Genomic DNA, 17,225 nt, shown 5'->3' on the forward strand with positions numbered 1-17,225 from the left:
GAGCCCCGCCCAAAGCCCTACCCCTCACGCAAACCATCACTCTCGCCGCCGTTGACCCCACCCCACCCCACCGTTACCGTATTTTCTCGTATAAAGTGGACGCTAAGAGAAGAAAGTCCTGTGCAAGTTCAAGTAAACACACATACAAAACCCGCATCATCCAGAGGAGAAAAAAAATAATTGCAACTCATCCATGTACTTAGGTTCGATTCGGGCATCCTCTTCCTCGTCGTCATCAGCACCGTCCTCTCCCTCTCTCCGGGCCAGAGAGGGCTGGTCGGTCCGTTCCCCCACCCCTCCCTTCCGACTCGTTCCCCCTCCGGAGCGTCTTCCTGCCCCTGGGCGCAGCCGCGGCGGTCCCTTGAAGGAGGGGGAAGCCCGTCAGCTGTTGTACTGGCAGGCGTTGAGGGTGGAGCCCGGGCTCTGCAGGCTGCTGTAGCCGAAGTTCGAGTGCTGCTTGGATTTCAGCCTCAGGCTGGCCAAGCTGGAGTTGCAAGTGTCCCTGTAGACGCTGTAGGGGGAGCCCGGCGGGCCGTAAGGGCAGGCGGGCGACGACATGGCCGTGTTGAGCGACGAGCCGCTCAGGTTGTTGAGGCTGGAGTTGGGCACGCCCGGCACGGCCGAGTGGCCCATGGACGACGGCATGCTCATGGAGGGCAGCGTGCTGGGCGCCGAGAACATGGACTGGGCCGACGACAGCGGGTTCATGGAGTTGAAGAAGGTGAAGCTCTTGGACGAGAGCGGCGCGGGCGCCAGGCTCTTGGCGTGCCAGTAGTTGGACGGGTAGCCGGCGTACACGTCCTCGTAGGGCTGCATCAGGCCGGTGAACTGCGGCACGTAGCCGTTCTTGCACAGGTCCATCTGCTGGTTGCGCTCCCGCTTCCGCCACTTGGCGCGCCGGTTCTTGAACCACACCTGCGCGGGGGCGGAGAGAAGAAGGGACAAGGCACGCCCGCAGGCTTAGAACGGGGCGGCCAACGCGCAGCTTCTGCTTGCCACCCCCCTCCCCGCTTGAGCCAGCCACTCACCCCCCCCCCCATCCACACACATCGCCTATAAGATTAGAAGTTCAACCGGTGGAGCTTAAGGACACAAAGTCTGCGGCCAGCCAAATGCTGCATGGAAGCCCAGGAAGGCAGCCTCACCCAACCTGGGGCCTTTCAGATGCTTTGGATTTCCACTTCCATCAGACCCTGCCACCATAGCCAGGGATTGGAAATCTTGGAAATTGTGGGCAGAACTTGGGGAAGGTGGTAATAAGGCATGGAGTTCAAGGGGGAGGGCCCCCCTCCTCCACAGGCTGCATTTTCAGTGATCAATGGATGGCTAATTGTTGCATCTTCATGTCAGATTAACGAATCACCAGGTGCATTCCTGCCCCTCGAGGCTTTAAACCCTCCCAGGGGAAGTTAAAAAGTGAAACAAATGCACACACAATAAACGGGCACTTTTGTGACTCAGTCACTCCTTTTCCTGGCAACCTAATTAAGGGGAAAGCACTCTGTATGCGGCTCAAAGTTACCCTTCTTTCTCAAAGAAGGGGTACCAAGGCTCAATACACATCTGCTGACTAGCCATTTCCCACTGAGCCCCCCCCCCCCCCAATATATGTGAAAACTCATCAGGCTTATGCAGCTAGTCTGCACACCCTCAAGCACTCCTCACATGATCCAGGACAGCCTTCTCCAATGTGGGGCCCTTCAGATGTTTTAAATGGCAACTCTCATCATCCATGACAATTAGGCATGTTGCCTGGAGAAGATAGGAGTTGTAGTCCAACACACCTGGGGGCGCTAGTTTGGGAAATCCTGCTTTAAAAGGTTCAACAGCACGTTTAGTCATTCTTTTGCTACATACTAACATGACTGTTGATCATTGGATTTCTTTCTTTTTTAAGCTGATCTGTCCTTTCTCACTGGCATTCTTCCCCATATTCCTACTGCTCAACTCCAGCAACCTTTCAACAGAACTGAGAAGGCTTTGGAGGACTGCCACACTGCAGAATATTTAACTATGGATGCAATAATTTGATATGCCAGAGAAGACATTCAACTTTCTCTCCCCCACCCTCAGCCCACTCGAAGTCTGGTCTTCCAAAAAGAACAAAAAAGTTATCATGGAAATGGTGGCTGTGAACCAATTAATGGTTTTTAGATATAGTAAAACTTTTAACTGATTTATCAATAAATACTCATATTATCCAAACCTCAAACTATGTGCCTTCAAGAAAAGGCACTTGCAAGATTCTGGAGTTTGCTTTTCAGAGGCTGTGACAAATGGAAACCTCTGCAAAGTAGGACAAGCAGTAAGACACCATCGGTTGCCTCCGTTAGGGGTATTTGCTGCCACCACCCACACTACAAATGCCTGATAGTGTCTGAGCAAGCCTGGGTACATCTTTTGGACAGGGACTTATTGTAAAAAGGTGTGTATATGTGTGGGACAGGGACTGGATTTAAAAAGCCCCAGAGAAAGTTGTCCTGGGACACACCCCTGCCCAAATGAATTAAATAGGTTTCAGACCTAGGCCACAGCTAGACCTAAGGTTTATCCTGGGATCATCCAGGGTTCACCCCTGCCTGAGCACTGGATCCCCTGTGTGTCACCTAGATGAACAGGTTTGACCCCTGGACGATCCAGGGATAAACCTTAGGTCTAGCTATGGCCCCAGTCACAAGCATCGTATCTCTGGGGTACTTTCCTGCAGTAAGACCTATAGTTGGCACACAGCAATGTGGAAACTTGGGCCTTGACAAATCGCCTCCTACAGATTGCTGGCTTAACTAGGTATTCCCTTTGTTTCCTGCTAATGATCTCCAAATTTCATTTTCTCACTTCCCTTCAATATTAACTACCCCTGACAAGTCCAAACTCTGTGGCTTATCAAGTCTTGGTTAGGATGGCTAATCCGCCTTGTCCTATGCTAAAACTATTCTAAACACAACCCCTCCTTAACAAATGATAAAAGTGGGATTGGACAAACATGTCTAAGGCAGCCTTCCCCAACATGATGCCATCCAGGTCTTTTGGACTGCAACTCCCATCAGCCCTCACCAGCATGGTCAATTGCCAAACATGATAGGAATTGTAGTTGGGGAATGCCAGATCTACACCAAGCAGGATATGGCGCTTTGAAAACTGTATACGGAGTGTGTCCTGGGCCCCAACAGTTGTCACTGCTGTTATAAACCGTTTTAAAGCACTCGTGTAGATCCTGCCAGTCTAAGGCCAACACAGAGCCAGCCAACCACCCACTACGTCTTTTGCCTTTGAATGAAGGCAGCATCTGCCTTCACATTTAATATTCGGAATTTACAGCTTCGTTGCTGGAGAGGAAAGGGGCTGCTGGCTGCCCCAGGGTCTAAAAACCATCAAACAAAGGGGACGGGAGGGGAGGAATCTGATGGAGATTTTCAGAGAGTGCATCTTTAGGAAAACGCTTTGAGTGGCCGTTCATAAAACCCAGGGCTCAGAGAACAGGAACAGCCACCCAGCTCATAACCCGGAGCAGGACACAGCCGGATCTGGTTTAGCACCCTGTTAGAGAGGCTGCTGCAGATCTAACTGGAAGCTTGGGTGGCACCCACGTGCTTTCTGCTCCAGGTTAAATGTCTCTCCCCCCCTCCCCTCCCCTCCCCTCCGGAAAATATCGGCCTCCGGAACTGCCTGTATTACTGGTGGGTTGTGTGATCTTTTAAAGTGCTAGCTAAGGCGAACCAGTAGATACAAGACGTCATTCAATGGAACCTTGGAGTAGTGGCCCCTTTCCTACAGAACCGTATTTTCCTTAAGCCAGAGCCTCCGAAAGGTGAAAAGACTGATCTTTTATTCAAGAGAGAGTTACAGTGCAACCCTATACATGTCTGCTCAGAAATAAGTCACGCGGAGTTCAGTGTACTTCCAGGTAAGTGTATAAAGGATTGCTCCGCCCAACACCAACCCCCAATTATAATACCCATTTCTTCGTGTGGGTGGTGTGGTTGCTGCTTTTTCTCGGCGGGGTGGAGGCTTAAGGGGAAATGAACTAGTCTTAAACTGTGAGATCAGCAAAGCAAATTTCGAGGGGAAAGAATGGAGGAAGTGGGGCAAATTCGTTGTAAATATAAAAGAGGAAAAAGGGAAGGGAAGGCACTCAAAACTTGTATTTCAGTTCTCAGAAGATGCTTTCAGGCAGGAATTTCCTGAAAATGAGGCTAATAGTTTTATTGATGGTTTCTAGACGTTTTAAAGGACGGTCCTCTTAGCAAATTAAGCTTGGGATGGCTAAACTAGAATTGGGCAGCTCCGAAAAATATATCTACAGAAAGGAGAGAAGTGGAGAAGGATGGACTGAGGGCAGAGAAGGAGGAAAAGAATAAATAAAGCTGTAGGAAAGGCAACTCTTGGGCTTCTTGAAGTTTTCCTCCTAATGTACAGTTTATGGCGAACCTTCAAGTTACATTTACTTGGAAATAGCCCTTTTTTCCTGCCGCTGGGACCGACTGCCTTGTCAAGGTTTATTAAGGTCAAGAATTTCATCTGTACACCGACTTCATTCTTTAAGGTTCAATCCTAAATATGAATACTGAGAAGTAAGTGCCACCTGAGTTCAATGAGTTCAATCCCAGGTAAATATGTAGGATCGCAGTTTTTTGTCCAGCTCTCGGTGTCTTATGTAGGACAAAGTGGAATGTCCGAAAATGATATACGGATTTACAATAAGAATTAAAGAGGGGCCGATTCAGCCCAAGTTAATTCCATTGACTGCCACAGAGTAGATAAGTAGGCCTTGCAGCTACAATTCTATTCCTACTCACTGGGAATATGTTCTTTGGAATAGACGGGTAGTATGCAGAGTAAATAAGTATAGGATATACATAGCCCCCCACGCCCACCCGTGACATCAGCTGGGCTTAAAAGTGCATAACCTTGCCTGGATCTGACTAAAATTAGCCTAAATGCCTCACTAGTAAAATAAAACACAGGGCCCGATCCCATCCATTTTAGGCAGAAGCACAACCTACTGATCTCAACAGTTCTCTCTTGCTGAGTTCAGTGGGATTTTCCTCCCAAGTATTTCCATCTCTTCACTACAAACTTTACCCATTTCTTTTAGAACATACTTCCTCCCTGAAGCACCACAATGCTATCTAAGTCTAATCAGATGTCCCATTGAGTTAAATGAGCTTTTTGTTGTTTATTCGTTCAGTCGCTTCCGACTCTTCGTGACTTCATGGACCAGCCCACGCCAGAGCTTTCTGTCGGCCGTCGCCACCCCTAGCTCCCCCAAGGTCAGAATTCCATTGTAGCCCAAGGCTGCAATTTTATGTGTCCTTCACTGGGAGGAAGTCCTATTGAACACAACGGGGCTGCCTTCGGATTAGTCATATATTGGATTGTGCTTGAAGTCTAATTTCAGTTGGGGGGGGGAAGAGGAGGAGGATTGAGCCCCTCAGGATTTCCTATTCTACCAGTCCGATCTCTGGGCCAATTAAGGCTTCGATCCCAGGCTGTTTCCTTCGAAAGAAACCAGCAGCCCCCTCTTTTCCGGGTCCCGCTTTGGCACACGCGTGAAGCTTATGCAGGGACTGAAGCTGACTGAACCTATACGGGTTTATTTGGCAGTCACATTGCACTTCATGTGATTTTCCTTCTTTTTTGCAGTGGTGAAGTTCGGTAATTTTAGTGATCTAATGGGGGCTTTAGATGGCCATGTGCATTACTTCAGTTGTGAAGCGATACAACTAACCCTTCTCACCACCACCCCGCAACCATTCCATACTTTACAACTGCTTCTACATTCCTAATATGTCAGAACATTACCACCACCAAAACCTGTTTGCTAACTCTGATTTGATACTAATAATAATTAATTGAGCTTGTAATTTTTTGCATTTACACTCACCTAAGTTATAGCAACAACATTACAGGAATAAAATAGAGTTTGCTTCTGATGCCCAGATGCCATCACCTACTGCTCTCCGGGTGGTCATTGCGGTGGTGTTGGGCTGGGGGCCCTGGACTTCCTCTCAGGATTTCCTATTCTACCAGTCCGACCTCTGGGCCAATTAAGGCTTCGATCCCAAGGTCCAGCCCTAGCGCACCACTATTTCTTTAGTAAACACACACAGGAGCCGCAGTTTTAACCACACACGATACTCCAAGTGGACATTCTGGCTGACCATGGACTTCTAAGGGAGAAATGGGGTTTTCCTGCATGTCTCCCCAGTTGATTTTAGGGAATCGCCTGTAACGTTTAAGGAATCACCAATTGGGGCCCCTTAGGGGTGCAATTCTGTGTATGTTTAGACAGCAAAATGCTGGCTAGGGATGCTGGGAGTTGTAGGATTCCCCCCCCTAAACCTGGATAGGATTGCCCCCTAAGAGGCTTTAGTAGGATGCAACACAAGAGAACTATTCAACTCGATGGGCGTTTTTGACATTGCCTTGAATCCCTTGTAGTTCTTTAGCAAACTATACTCGGCAAGGATTAAATACACCCACACCTCCGGCGCCTGGAAGATTCATTCCCTCTACTAAAAGCACAAGGAAAGATCCTGGACTAAGAAAGCAGGGAGGGGGAGGGACAACCCCCCCCCCCAAATAATTCCAATGCACTAAACCAGGGCTAAAAACAAGCAAAGAGAAAGTCTAATACAAATGTTAATCCTTCCCCACCCACCCCCGCGGGTTATTTTCTGCCACTGGCCGCTTTAAAGAAACCAAACCAAACCAACCAACCAACAGCAACAACTCCTGCAATTGCAGGCAACAGACCCGTGAAGATCAGTTCTGCAAATCTTTGTTTCTACAGGTACGCTGAGATTAATCTATTGACACTTTGTAGCTACTGTGCAAGCGAGCCCCTATCAAAATGCACAGGAGGTGGAAGTAAGAACCATTGGTTTCAACGCAATCTACAGCATGTCCCATTTCAAGTTAAATGCTTCTGGGCGGAAAGCGGGCTTTTGATCTGTTTTGTTTCAGTTTGAGCTTCATAGCGCCCAGCCCAATTTAAAGCCAAAAGCAATGGGAGTGTTACCTCGATCCTAAAGACTGAACCTCATGTTGCTTTCATTCCAGGGAATTTGTCCCCAGCCGAAACCTGCCGTCTAAAGGCCGTCTGCTGGAAACTAACTTCTACTGAAATCAGTTGGACATGATCAGCATGGTGGTCCGGGCCCTCGCTCAAAAAGCCAACTTTGTGAATTGGGTCGGTTAGTGTTAAAACAACTAATACATGACTCTAACGGGTGGCCCATAGAAAAGAAAATGAACCCTGCAAGAAAAGCTACCTAGATTTCACAAAGGTCTCCCACTGGATTTTACGGATTTGGTGCATCTCTTTCTCGCCTATTAATATAAGCACCCTGAGTCCAACTTATCAAGCGTCATTTATTTCACTGGGATTTATTTCCATGCAATGGACAACATGCAGCCGAAATTATATGATGGTCCGAAGTTTGCTTACTCAGAAGTCTCGCTGATGGCAATGGAACTTGCTCCCTAGCAAGAGTTAAGTACATGTTTGGCCCAATCCTACGCATGCCTCCTTTGAAGTAAGTCCCCTTAAATTTAGTGGCGCTTATTCCCAGATAAACGTGAATAGGAGTGTAGCCTACTTCTTCGAAGGAATTCAGTGGTGTGCATTGGAATTAAATCCCACTGAACTCAACAGGCTTTCCACCCTTTGAAGTGCTTATTTCTAGCCGGGATCGTGCCCAGTATTTTAGGCCCGAGGTAAAATCACCTCCCCGTGAAATCGACACCAGCTCTAATTTCTTTTCAACCAACATCTTCTGCGATACAATTATTGAGCAGAGAGTGTAAAAGACAACCTCCGGTGGGCCCGTCTAGCCAGCGAGCGTAATGTGCAGCCCAGGGACACTTGCTTGTCCCGTGAAAACGAACGTGACTCGCCATCTGCCCTCTACCTAAAAAAGGCCCTGCGATCTTTAAACACGGCTAAGGCAGCCAAGACGCCAGCAAGTGGGACAAACAATATCCGGTGGGAACGAATCATGGCTTTGCAGAGGCTTCTGTGGATGCGTTGAGGGGCCACGCTGGACTCCTCTGGTTTATTTTCTCTCCCTCTCTCTCACACACACCGAGGGAACTAAAGATGAGACTTCGGCCCCCGATCTGCTACTACTTGCCCTCCTCCGGAAATTTCCCACTTCTACTCAGCTCTTAGCCCAGCACCGCCTGAAATCTGTGAAGAATTCACCGCACAACCGAACTCCGCCCTTTTAACTGGGACCCCCAGCAAGAATCCCCAGCAAGACGCAGGGGTACCTCCCGCGGTCGCTGGCTTCCGAGATCTACGGGCGAAATTAACTTTTGTGCTTCGAAATCCGCCCCCAGCCGCGTGAAAGAGCGCCCATTCATAAAACCTCTTTACCCGGATGCCCCCCCCCGCCTCCCCATCTCTCTCTCTCTCTCTCTCTCAACAATCGCCCGAAGAGAAAATAGATTTCCTGCTTGGTATTAAATGGCTGAATTTAATTAATCCAAGGTCCAACAGTAAATCCTGAAAGATGCCTCTCCTCTAGCCAAGCCTGGTTTTTCCCAAGCCACACGCACAAAAAGGACAATAGCTGACGACCCAATTGGCTTTTCCCCCATAGACAAATGTTGCTATCATTCCTATTATATTTTAATCAACGTCATGGGGAGGAGCTGGGGACGATTTTATCTTAAATAAACCACCCTGAGAAGCCCCCCTCCACCTGAGTTTGCCGATCGCCATCGCAAAGTACCCCAGATCCTTGGACCATCCTTAAAATTGCCCAAAGCGCCAGGCGGGTTTCCACCTCCTCCTTGCAGCTGAGCTTGGACAAAATCCAACGTAAATCCTACTTAGAGTAGACCCATTGAAATCAATGGGATAGAAATGAGATGTGACTAACTGAAGTCCTGGTCATTTCAATGGGTCTACTCTAAGTAGGATTTACGTTGGATTTCACGCTTGAGCCCGCATCGCCGAGGAGGCCCCGCCGAATCGACCGAAGGCCAACGCTTCGGAGCCGGACTTTCCCCAGCAATGAAGGCGCCCAAAGGCGTGTTGCGCTCCGATGCCTCTTGCGCCTGGGCTGATCAGCTTCGCGACCCCCCGATCGCGTCCATTCAGACTGCGGTTTCGGTGGGATTTACTTTCCAAGGCAGCAGCTCCCTCAGCCCCCTGCGAAGCGGCGTGCGGGCTCGGCAATTGAGCAGCACTGTTTGCCCCGGCACTCACTGCCAGCTAAGTAGGCCTGGAGCCAGATCGGAGCCATCTTGACTCCGAGTCCGAAGCAAATCCCACTGAGTTCTTACTCCCGAGGAAGCGGGCACGAGGAGGCAGCGCCAATGGAGGCTACAAACTTAGGCGCAGTTGCTCGGCACTGAGCAGGGGGCGTCGCTTCCCAGTAAAAACTGATAAATGGCCGCGATTCGGCGGTACCCATTGTATTGCAGGCCCCACTCCATTTAATGGGACGTGCCGACAACTCTTATGCTCTGAAGTAAGCCTCACTTGGTTCGACGGGACTCCCGCCAGAGCAAAGGTACCTAGGATCGCAGTCTTGACTTCGGCCGGCTTTTGCGGGCCAAGGCGTTCAAATCGCGAGCCCTAAGAGAGAGCAGGCGCAACCAGCGAAGACCTTTTATTTAGGCCGAGCTCAAACTTGGACCTTTTGCTTTTATTTTGTCCGCCGCCATCAATCCTTCAGCGACAAAGACTGAAACAGGGCCAGGCGGGTTGTGTCCCTTGACTTCGGACTCTGTACTTAGAGAGGCAGCCCCACATTCTAATTACAGACATGGATACATTGAGTAAACGCCTCTCTCATGCTCCAATTAGAGTAGATCCACAGAAATGAATGGGCTTTAAATTAGTCATGACTAACTAAATCCCATTCATTTCAATGCGTTTACTCTAAGTGGCCCTTTATGCTGGATTTCACCCATTTATCCCACCCGTTGGTGCTGCCCCACCCGTCGCTCTTCCTGGCATAAAGTGAAATTGACTAAAGTTAGGTGAGAATGACAAGAAGGGGGGGACACACACAACACCGAACCGCCTTCGACGTCTTTTCTTTCTTTCTGCCACCAGATTCCCCTGCTCGTTTCCTCCCTCGCCCTCCAACAACCGGCTCTCCTCCATTGCCTTCGCGTTCACCTCTTTTGCAGGCCGGTGCCTTGGATATTGAAAGCAGCGGACTTAAGGCTACGATCCTACGCACCCTTCGCGCGGGCCATCGAGCCGCGATCTCGGCACACTTCCTTGGGAGTAGGCCCAATTGAACACAGTGGGACTTACTTCCGAGTCAGTGTCTGGTCAAAGGCAGCGAGCGCCCTGGGGAGCTTGCAATCGACTAGCCCCCTTTTTTTACGGGCTGGCTTCGAGCTGTCTCCAGACAGCCGGGGAAGTGGCTGGATTAGCGGGCGAATCCTTGGAGACGCGAACGGCCGAGCGCGGCTCACCCTGACTCTGGGCTCGGTGAGGTTGGTCCACACCGCGATCTCTTCTCGCATGCTCATGTCCGGGTAGCGGTTCCTCTGGAAAGTGGCCTCCAGCTCCTGCAGCTGCTGGCTGGTAAAGTGAGTCCTTTGCCGCCTCTGCTTTTTCTTCTTGGCCGGGTCCTCGGCGTTCCCGTCGTCGCTCTTCTGCACGCCGCTTCGCTCCTTTTCTGGAAAGGAAAGGGCCAAGCGCACGGAGACAAAACCGAAGGGAAGAAAACTCGCGTGAGCAGGGTCGCAATGATGCCCGAGATCCCCTCAACCCAAGACATCGAAACCGACCCCGCTCCTGCGGAAATGTGAATTCCGTTTCTGGGGGCCAAAAGTTTCTCCATTGTTGGATGGGAATCAGCTCCTCTTTTCAGAAACTCTCACCAAATACAACTCAGGACAGAGGATTTTTCCATTACAAAACCAAGGACCAATCAAATTCTGAACTTTATTTAACCTTCCTGCTTAATGCAGAAAATTCTGAAAGCTAAAAAAAAAAGAAAAAAAAAGTGTGTGTATGTGTGTGTGTGTGTGAGACTTAATTTTTAAAAGGGGAAATACCTTTTTAAAAGGGGGAAGGACTCACAAAACTACTGTACTAGTCATCTCGGAGTCCTTGGTCTCTCAAAATATTAAGAAATACATTACTAGATTTTTGTTTCTGTTGTCGTTGTTGTTGCATATTTTCCTATCATGTGGAGAAGTGTAAAATAACAAATATCAAGAAAAAATCCCTGGGGAGGAATGTGTAATTCCTTAAGCCAGAAAAATGAAGGTTTTCATAAAACTGAAATAAAGGCGATATTGTTTGGGAATTTGGGGCTCTTAGACCCAGTCGATTTTTCAGCTGTGCAAAATTTTGAATTTTTTTAGAAGTTAAAAATAACATCAGAACAGAAAGAAAACCAAATACTTTACTAATATCCACCTAGTTTTTGAATAAGATTTAGGATATTATTTGAATTCCTTTCAGTTCCAAAGTGGAAGACTTGTGTATTTGTACATATAGTTCCCCACAAAACCAAAAAAACCTGACTTGTATCTTCATGGCTACAACTTGTACTAGCTATTTTTCACATATGCGAAGATCATGTTTTCAATCTACAACTTTAAGGCTGCAATACTATACACACTTACTAGGAGGGCATGTATAAGATTTCACTGCATTCAGTCAGCAAACATTCTAGAGCCAGCCACGGTTTCAGTGGGAGAAATGTAAATACAGGCTTAACTCGGATCTTGAATGTTCCATTGATTTCAGTGATCCAGATGTGATCCTATCTGCACAATTTGAGTGTAACTTTCCTCAAATCCAATGGACTTCCTTCTGAGTAAAAATGCATTGATTGCACAGCATATACCTTGGTTAACTTGGCTGTAGATTGCTCCCAGTGTACATGATTTTATTTATAGTTAAGAGTTCCAGTATATCTACTGAATTATATAAAGCACATTTTTATAGGAGTATAAAGTTATTCTACAATATTGGAAAAATTGGATGGGGGGAACAATGGTTTCTTTTCTTATCCATTCAAAAGCAACTTAGGCTGCAATCCTATTGTTACTTACCAGAGTGAAAGCCTCATTGAACTTACTTCTGAGTAGGTTTGTATAGGATTCCACTGTTATGACAAATATTTTAGACAGGCCAGTTTAATGGCAGCGAACTTGGTAGGGTTCTATGATGCTGATGCATTTATGTAGAAGTCAGTGATTTTAGCCTGGCAGATTTCCAACCTGATCCTATGCATGTTTACTCAAAATTAAATAGCAGCCCTACTCTAAAGGGTCTGACTTCCAAGGGATTGCTTCCAGTGGTGTTTTGATGGAGAGCGCTTTAAATCTCAGTACTTCTCCTTAACCAGATTGTGTAGCAACCGTTTAAATGCCACCCTCATAGGCTCTTACTTGGGAGCAAGTACCTGAACTCAGCTCAGCGGGACTTGCTTCTTAGTAGAAATGTTCATGCTTGTGCTGTCTGTTAATTAATTTGGATTAATAGATCCCTTCATTATTGCAGGAGCACTCTGATTTTATAGAACCAAGACTTGCAATCAATATGTAAACTGATATTTTGGAAGTAGTTTGAAATAGCACCAGAAACCTGCCTTCATCTATGTTTTGTGAACCGCCCAGAGAGCTTCGGCTATTGGGCGGTATAAAAATGTAATAAATAAAAATAAAATAAATAAATTTAAGTGTAGTTGTCTATCACAATATGCTAATAGAAGCCCATATGCAAATTTCTCAGTTAGAATTGTACACACGTCCCACCATCAGGCTGCAATAGACAACTTATTTAATTCACAATGCCTTTCTTTTGAGTAACCTTGTTAAAACAAACTGTGTCGGTCTGAGAAAAGTTATAGAATAAAGGAAACGTGGGTTCCAGCCAAGTGTGTGTGTGTGTAGTAGAGTGTGAGGGGGATCGGGTATAAAACTATATTTTCTTAACATCCTGATATTTAACAACATTATTTGAAATCCCCCTTCTATGGTATTTAATTAGGATGGTCAGCTTATTTCTGTATGCATTGCCACGCAAACATTGTAACTGAATGTGTACCTAAATATGTCTATAATACACTAATATTTATTTAATTAAAAAAAACATAAGTCAGGATCAATTCAAAATCCAGCTCTTTACGTCCCATTGATTTCAATGGTGGAGATTAAATTACACGCTTTAACTTCCCTATTGAACTGAGAGCGGATGTCAAAGAGCTTAACTTTTTCTGGATCAGGCGCTATGTAAAAATACAGATATCACATGTGCTACTTTATACAGAGAGAAGAAAGTGTGTGTGTATGACATACACACAAACCACATACAAACAAGCACATGTATACACTTCAAGGACGCACGCAAACAAAATTTTATTCACTTTGATTTGTATCTTCGACACTGATCCTAAATCCGCTACTTGGCTTAGTCTCCCTGAAATGTATTTAGACCACTTATTTTATGTATCACTTCTTGAGGATGTTATGTATCCAAAATAAACGACTTCTACCCACCCCTGCTCCCCTCTCTCTCTCTCTCTCTCTCTCTCTCTCTCTCTCTCTCTCTCTCTCTCTCTCTCTCTCTCTCTCTCTCTCTCACACACACACACACACACACACACACACACACACACTCTCACACACTCACACACACACAGAGAGAGAGAGAGAGAGAGAGAGAGAGAGAGAGAGAGAGAGAGAGAGAGAGAGAGAGAGAGAGAGAGAGTGAGTTACTACTGCACTCACATGTCCTCTGAAAGTAAACTAGGTGGGTCCAAGCGGTTAAATGGAAACCCCAAAGTGGTAAATGGCCTTATTGCAGCTCCAACGGCCACTCGGTTCCAGTAAGCGGTTTGCAAAGCAAACAAGGCCCGGGACGCACTCGCCTCGTTAAAGGTTTCCTAAGTAGTGTCCAGGCGACCCTGCTAGCTCAGTTCCTATCCGTCCGCCCCCGTCCCCATCCCCGCGCCGCCAATCACACTGCCAAACTTCATTGTAGGCTCCTAAAACCCCTTAGTCCGGTGTCGGTGAAGGGTTTCAAACGGGCGTAATTTAGCCAGGTGAAGGAGAGCTTTCTTGGGGCGAGGAGGCTGGGATGAGAAGGGAGGCGAGGCGGAGAGGCAGCTCGAGCTGCTTCGCCTCGGGAGGAGGAAACAGAGGGCGAAAGCCGCTCGTGGAGACCCCGGGCCTCCTCCGAGCGCCCTTCCGCCGGCCAGGCGACAAGGCGATCTTGACCTCTGATTGATCCCCCAGCCTTTACCCCAGCCCTTATCGGGGGGAAGGCCGCCTTCTCCAACGGGGCCTCTGATTACCGTGTTCAAACCACTAGGCGTAATTGGCCTCCTTCGCACATTTTTTCCACTTAGAAGAAGTGAAAGGCACATTGTACCCTTGGTGGCGCGGGCGAGCCGGGCCCTGCTCGCCCGGCCTCGTCGAGATTTACAAGCCACGGTGCGAGAGGGATGCCGCGGGCGCGACGCCGCCCCTCTTTCCCGCGGCGGACACGCACTGCCCGTCAGGTTCAGCCGCTTGCGCATAGCGCCTCGGCCAGCGCAGCCGTCTGGGCTGAGTACGAGACTTGGCTCCCAGACGCCTCGTTTGCGTCGGAGCCGCGGGAACCCAAGCGCCCGGTTACTGATGGGGAAAGCAGCGGCCTGGCCTGGACCCAGTTCGGTCACGGGGGTTAGGAGTAGCAGCTCCGAATTCTAGAGCCCTGGATTATGTTTACCAGAGGTGTCCTCGAATAGTTCTCATCAGTCCGGTTTTAAGTAGAGTTGTAGTATAGCTATCTTTGTCTGTTGAACTTATACACCCCCCCTCACCACAAACATACATAATATATCTGTATGTGTTTTTGTCATATATAGAATGTGAGTATATATAGAAATATACATATACACACACCTGTACACACACACACTTAAATATGTATATATAGTACATATGTATACACACTCACACACGTATATAATAAAGAGCAGATGGTGCGTGACAGCCTTGTATTATATATATATATATATATATATAATATTGTGGGTGTGGGTGTCACACACCATCCACTCTTTATTTTCGCACCCTTGTGGATATACATTTATAAAGCCACAACTGTCTATGCAACTATAAAAACATGCTGGGATCTTTTGAGATACTGGCCCCATTCAGAAGACACCTTAAACCATGGCTTTAACCACAGTGGTTAAACCAGAAAGCTGGGTCGTGTTGGGAAGACAACTTAAACCATGGCTTTAACCGGGGTGAATTTTTGCCTTAGTCACCATGGTTAAAGCCATGGTGTTCAGGCGTCTTCTGAACACTGGCTTAACCAACGTGGTTAAAGCCGTGGTGGTTTAAGGTGTCTTCTGAACAGAGCCATTGGATGCATTGAAATCTAGAGGTTTTACAACCCTGTGTGTACTGGGGGAAAAATGGGCTGCAATCCTATGTACACTTACCTGGGAGTAAGCCCCACCACATGTGGTGGGACTTAGTTCCGATTAAAGAGGGTGTGTGTGTCTCCTTGATATCAATGGGTTTCACTTCCGAGTAAGGGCACACAGGATTACAGCCATAATCCCATACTGTGTATTTTAGGTTGCTCCACCATGCCTGCTTGCTCGGAGGAAAGAAATGTGTAGGGTTGCCTTCCAGGTTGCAATCTGTCATCGAGGCGCTGGTTTTATTAATTCCTATGGGCGAACTTTCCCAGGATTTGAAGCGATTTTCAAATCAAGGAATGCTGCTGTATGTTTGACTTTAGGGACATGCACTGGGTGCTCTGTTTTATGTACTGAAATAGAAGAGAATCTCATTCTCTCCTTCAGTGGAGGGACCTTTTCATATATGAGCCACCCGCCAACTATACACAGGCGTATTTAGAGAGAGTTATCCCAAAGTCTCCGTAAAAGAAACTGTAACTGTCGCAGTCATTTTCAGGTTGCGATCCTACACACATTTACCTGCGACCAAGCTTTACTGATCTCAGCGCCGAATAAACCCGCATAAGATTTGCATCCACCACCCTTTTATTGTCCTTTTCTTAAAAAAACACCAAACGACTTAGCTTTGCATAAAAGCCACTTTTGTGTCATCTGCAGCCTATGGAATTCCGAGGTCTGGAATTCTCCCGTTCCCCCCTCCTTGGCCCCTCACCTCTCATCCCTTCCTGTTTTCTGATCGGTGCCTCCCCCAGCCCCCTTTGACAGAGAGATGTTTTTACATGTGGACACTGCTTTCCAGATTGGAAAATAAATCCAGCATTGCTGACATGATTTCGGAAACTTTCTATGAAAACCGCAGGCCTAATGGAACTTTTCAAAGAAAAGTATGGCTGCAAAAACATTTTTATTTTTTTTGCAACAGCACCCTGCTTCTCGGGTGGAGTTTGAGAGCAATATGCTGTCACATATGGGATACATGGAAGAAAGACGTCTAGCAGCACAATCTTATGCCTGTCTACTCGGAAGTAAGTCCCACTGACTTCGGTGGAACTTACTCCCAGGTAAGTGCGAGTAGGATCGCAGCCTTAATCTCTCCATGCCTCCTTGCCATTGCAATGCATTCAATGGCTTTCTTCTACCCTAAGCTCTCTTTTCTTTTCCTTTTCTTCCAATGAAAAACTTCTTTCCTTGGTAGAAAAAGAAGATCCTTTTCTGCAGACGTTACGCAAAACACACACGCCACACACACCCCAACACAACAAAGACAGCGGCGACAATCTGAACCACACATTTGGGCTGCCTCGATCTTACCTGGGACTTCGGTGTCTGAGGATTCGCTGGCCGAGTTCTCGATCGGTTCTCTGGCTTCGGAAGATCTCTGCAAATGGAAGCTGGAAGCCATGTCGTGGGAAGCCTGGGGAGGTCTTAAACTGTCGGGCAGCCTTTCCAAATTCATCCCACCTTTAAAGGAATCCATAGCAAGGAGAAGAAGAAGAAGGCTCAATCGCGTTCTGCTTCGGAAGCGGCTCTGTGTGTGTGTGTGTGTGTGTGTGTGTAGGTAGGCTGTGTGTTGTTGTTGTTGCTGCTGCTGCTGTTTTAAAAAAACTAAGATAAAATGCGATGAGGATGATTATTCCACAGAGGTTGCAAGCAGTCTACTTTTTTATTATTATTATTATTGTTACGGTCACTACGTTCGTCTTTAAATCCACTCGGCCTTGGCAGGGGCTTGGCTTGCTGTCTGACAGGCGCCGCCAAGCCTCGGAGTGCTCCGGCGGCATAGGCGGGGAAGTGGCAATGGTGCCCCCCCTCCCC

The 17,225-nt window shown here is 47.5% G+C and overlaps 1 protein-coding gene across 3 annotated transcripts; it reads right to left on the bottom strand.

Annotated features, from left to right (window-relative positions):
* Positions 1-353: 353 nt before the first annotated feature.
* Positions 354-16,887, bottom strand: PITX1 (paired like homeodomain 1). Of its 3 annotated transcripts, none has more exons than XM_063123306.1 (4): positions 16,722-16,887; positions 13,489-13,538; positions 10,444-10,626; positions 354-915 (listed from the first exon to the last, which is right to left on the bottom strand). In XM_063123306.1, the coding sequence occupies exons 1-4, from the start codon at positions 16,885-16,887 to the stop codon at positions 382-384; spliced, it is 933 nt and encodes a 310-aa protein (XP_062979376.1). In that variant the 3' UTR covers positions 354-381. The 3 variants fall into 3 exon arrangements, with proteins under 3 accessions (XP_062979376.1, XP_062979373.1, XP_062979374.1); XM_063123303.1 differs by having other exon boundaries at positions 10,444-10,641; XM_063123304.1 differs by lacking the exon at positions 13,489-13,538 and having other exon boundaries at positions 10,444-10,649.
* Between the last annotated feature and the right edge of the window lie 338 nt (positions 16,888-17,225).

The sequence above is a fragment of the Elgaria multicarinata genome, chromosome 3, assembly GCF_023053635.1.
Source record: "Elgaria multicarinata webbii isolate HBS135686 ecotype San Diego chromosome 3, rElgMul1.1.pri, whole genome shotgun sequence".
Lineage (NCBI taxonomy): Eukaryota > Metazoa > Chordata > Lepidosauria > Squamata > Anguidae > Elgaria > Elgaria multicarinata.

What these genes read in the sequence shown, in the direction of transcription:
- PITX1 (XM_063123303.1), bottom strand. Translation starts at nt 16,887, where the DNA reads ATGGATTCCTTTAAAGGTGGGATGAATTTGGAAAGGCTGCCCGACAGT. An exon ending in CTCAGACACCGAAGTCCCAG is followed by an intron (nt 13,539 to 16,721) that starts GTAAGATCGAGG and finishes AGAGAGAGAGAG; the next exon opens with AGAGAGAGAGAGAGAGAGAG. An exon ending in TCACCGAGCCCAGAGTCAGG is followed by an intron (nt 916 to 10,443) that starts GTGAGCCGCGCT and finishes GCCCCCGCGCAG; the next exon opens with GTGTGGTTCAAGAACCGGCG.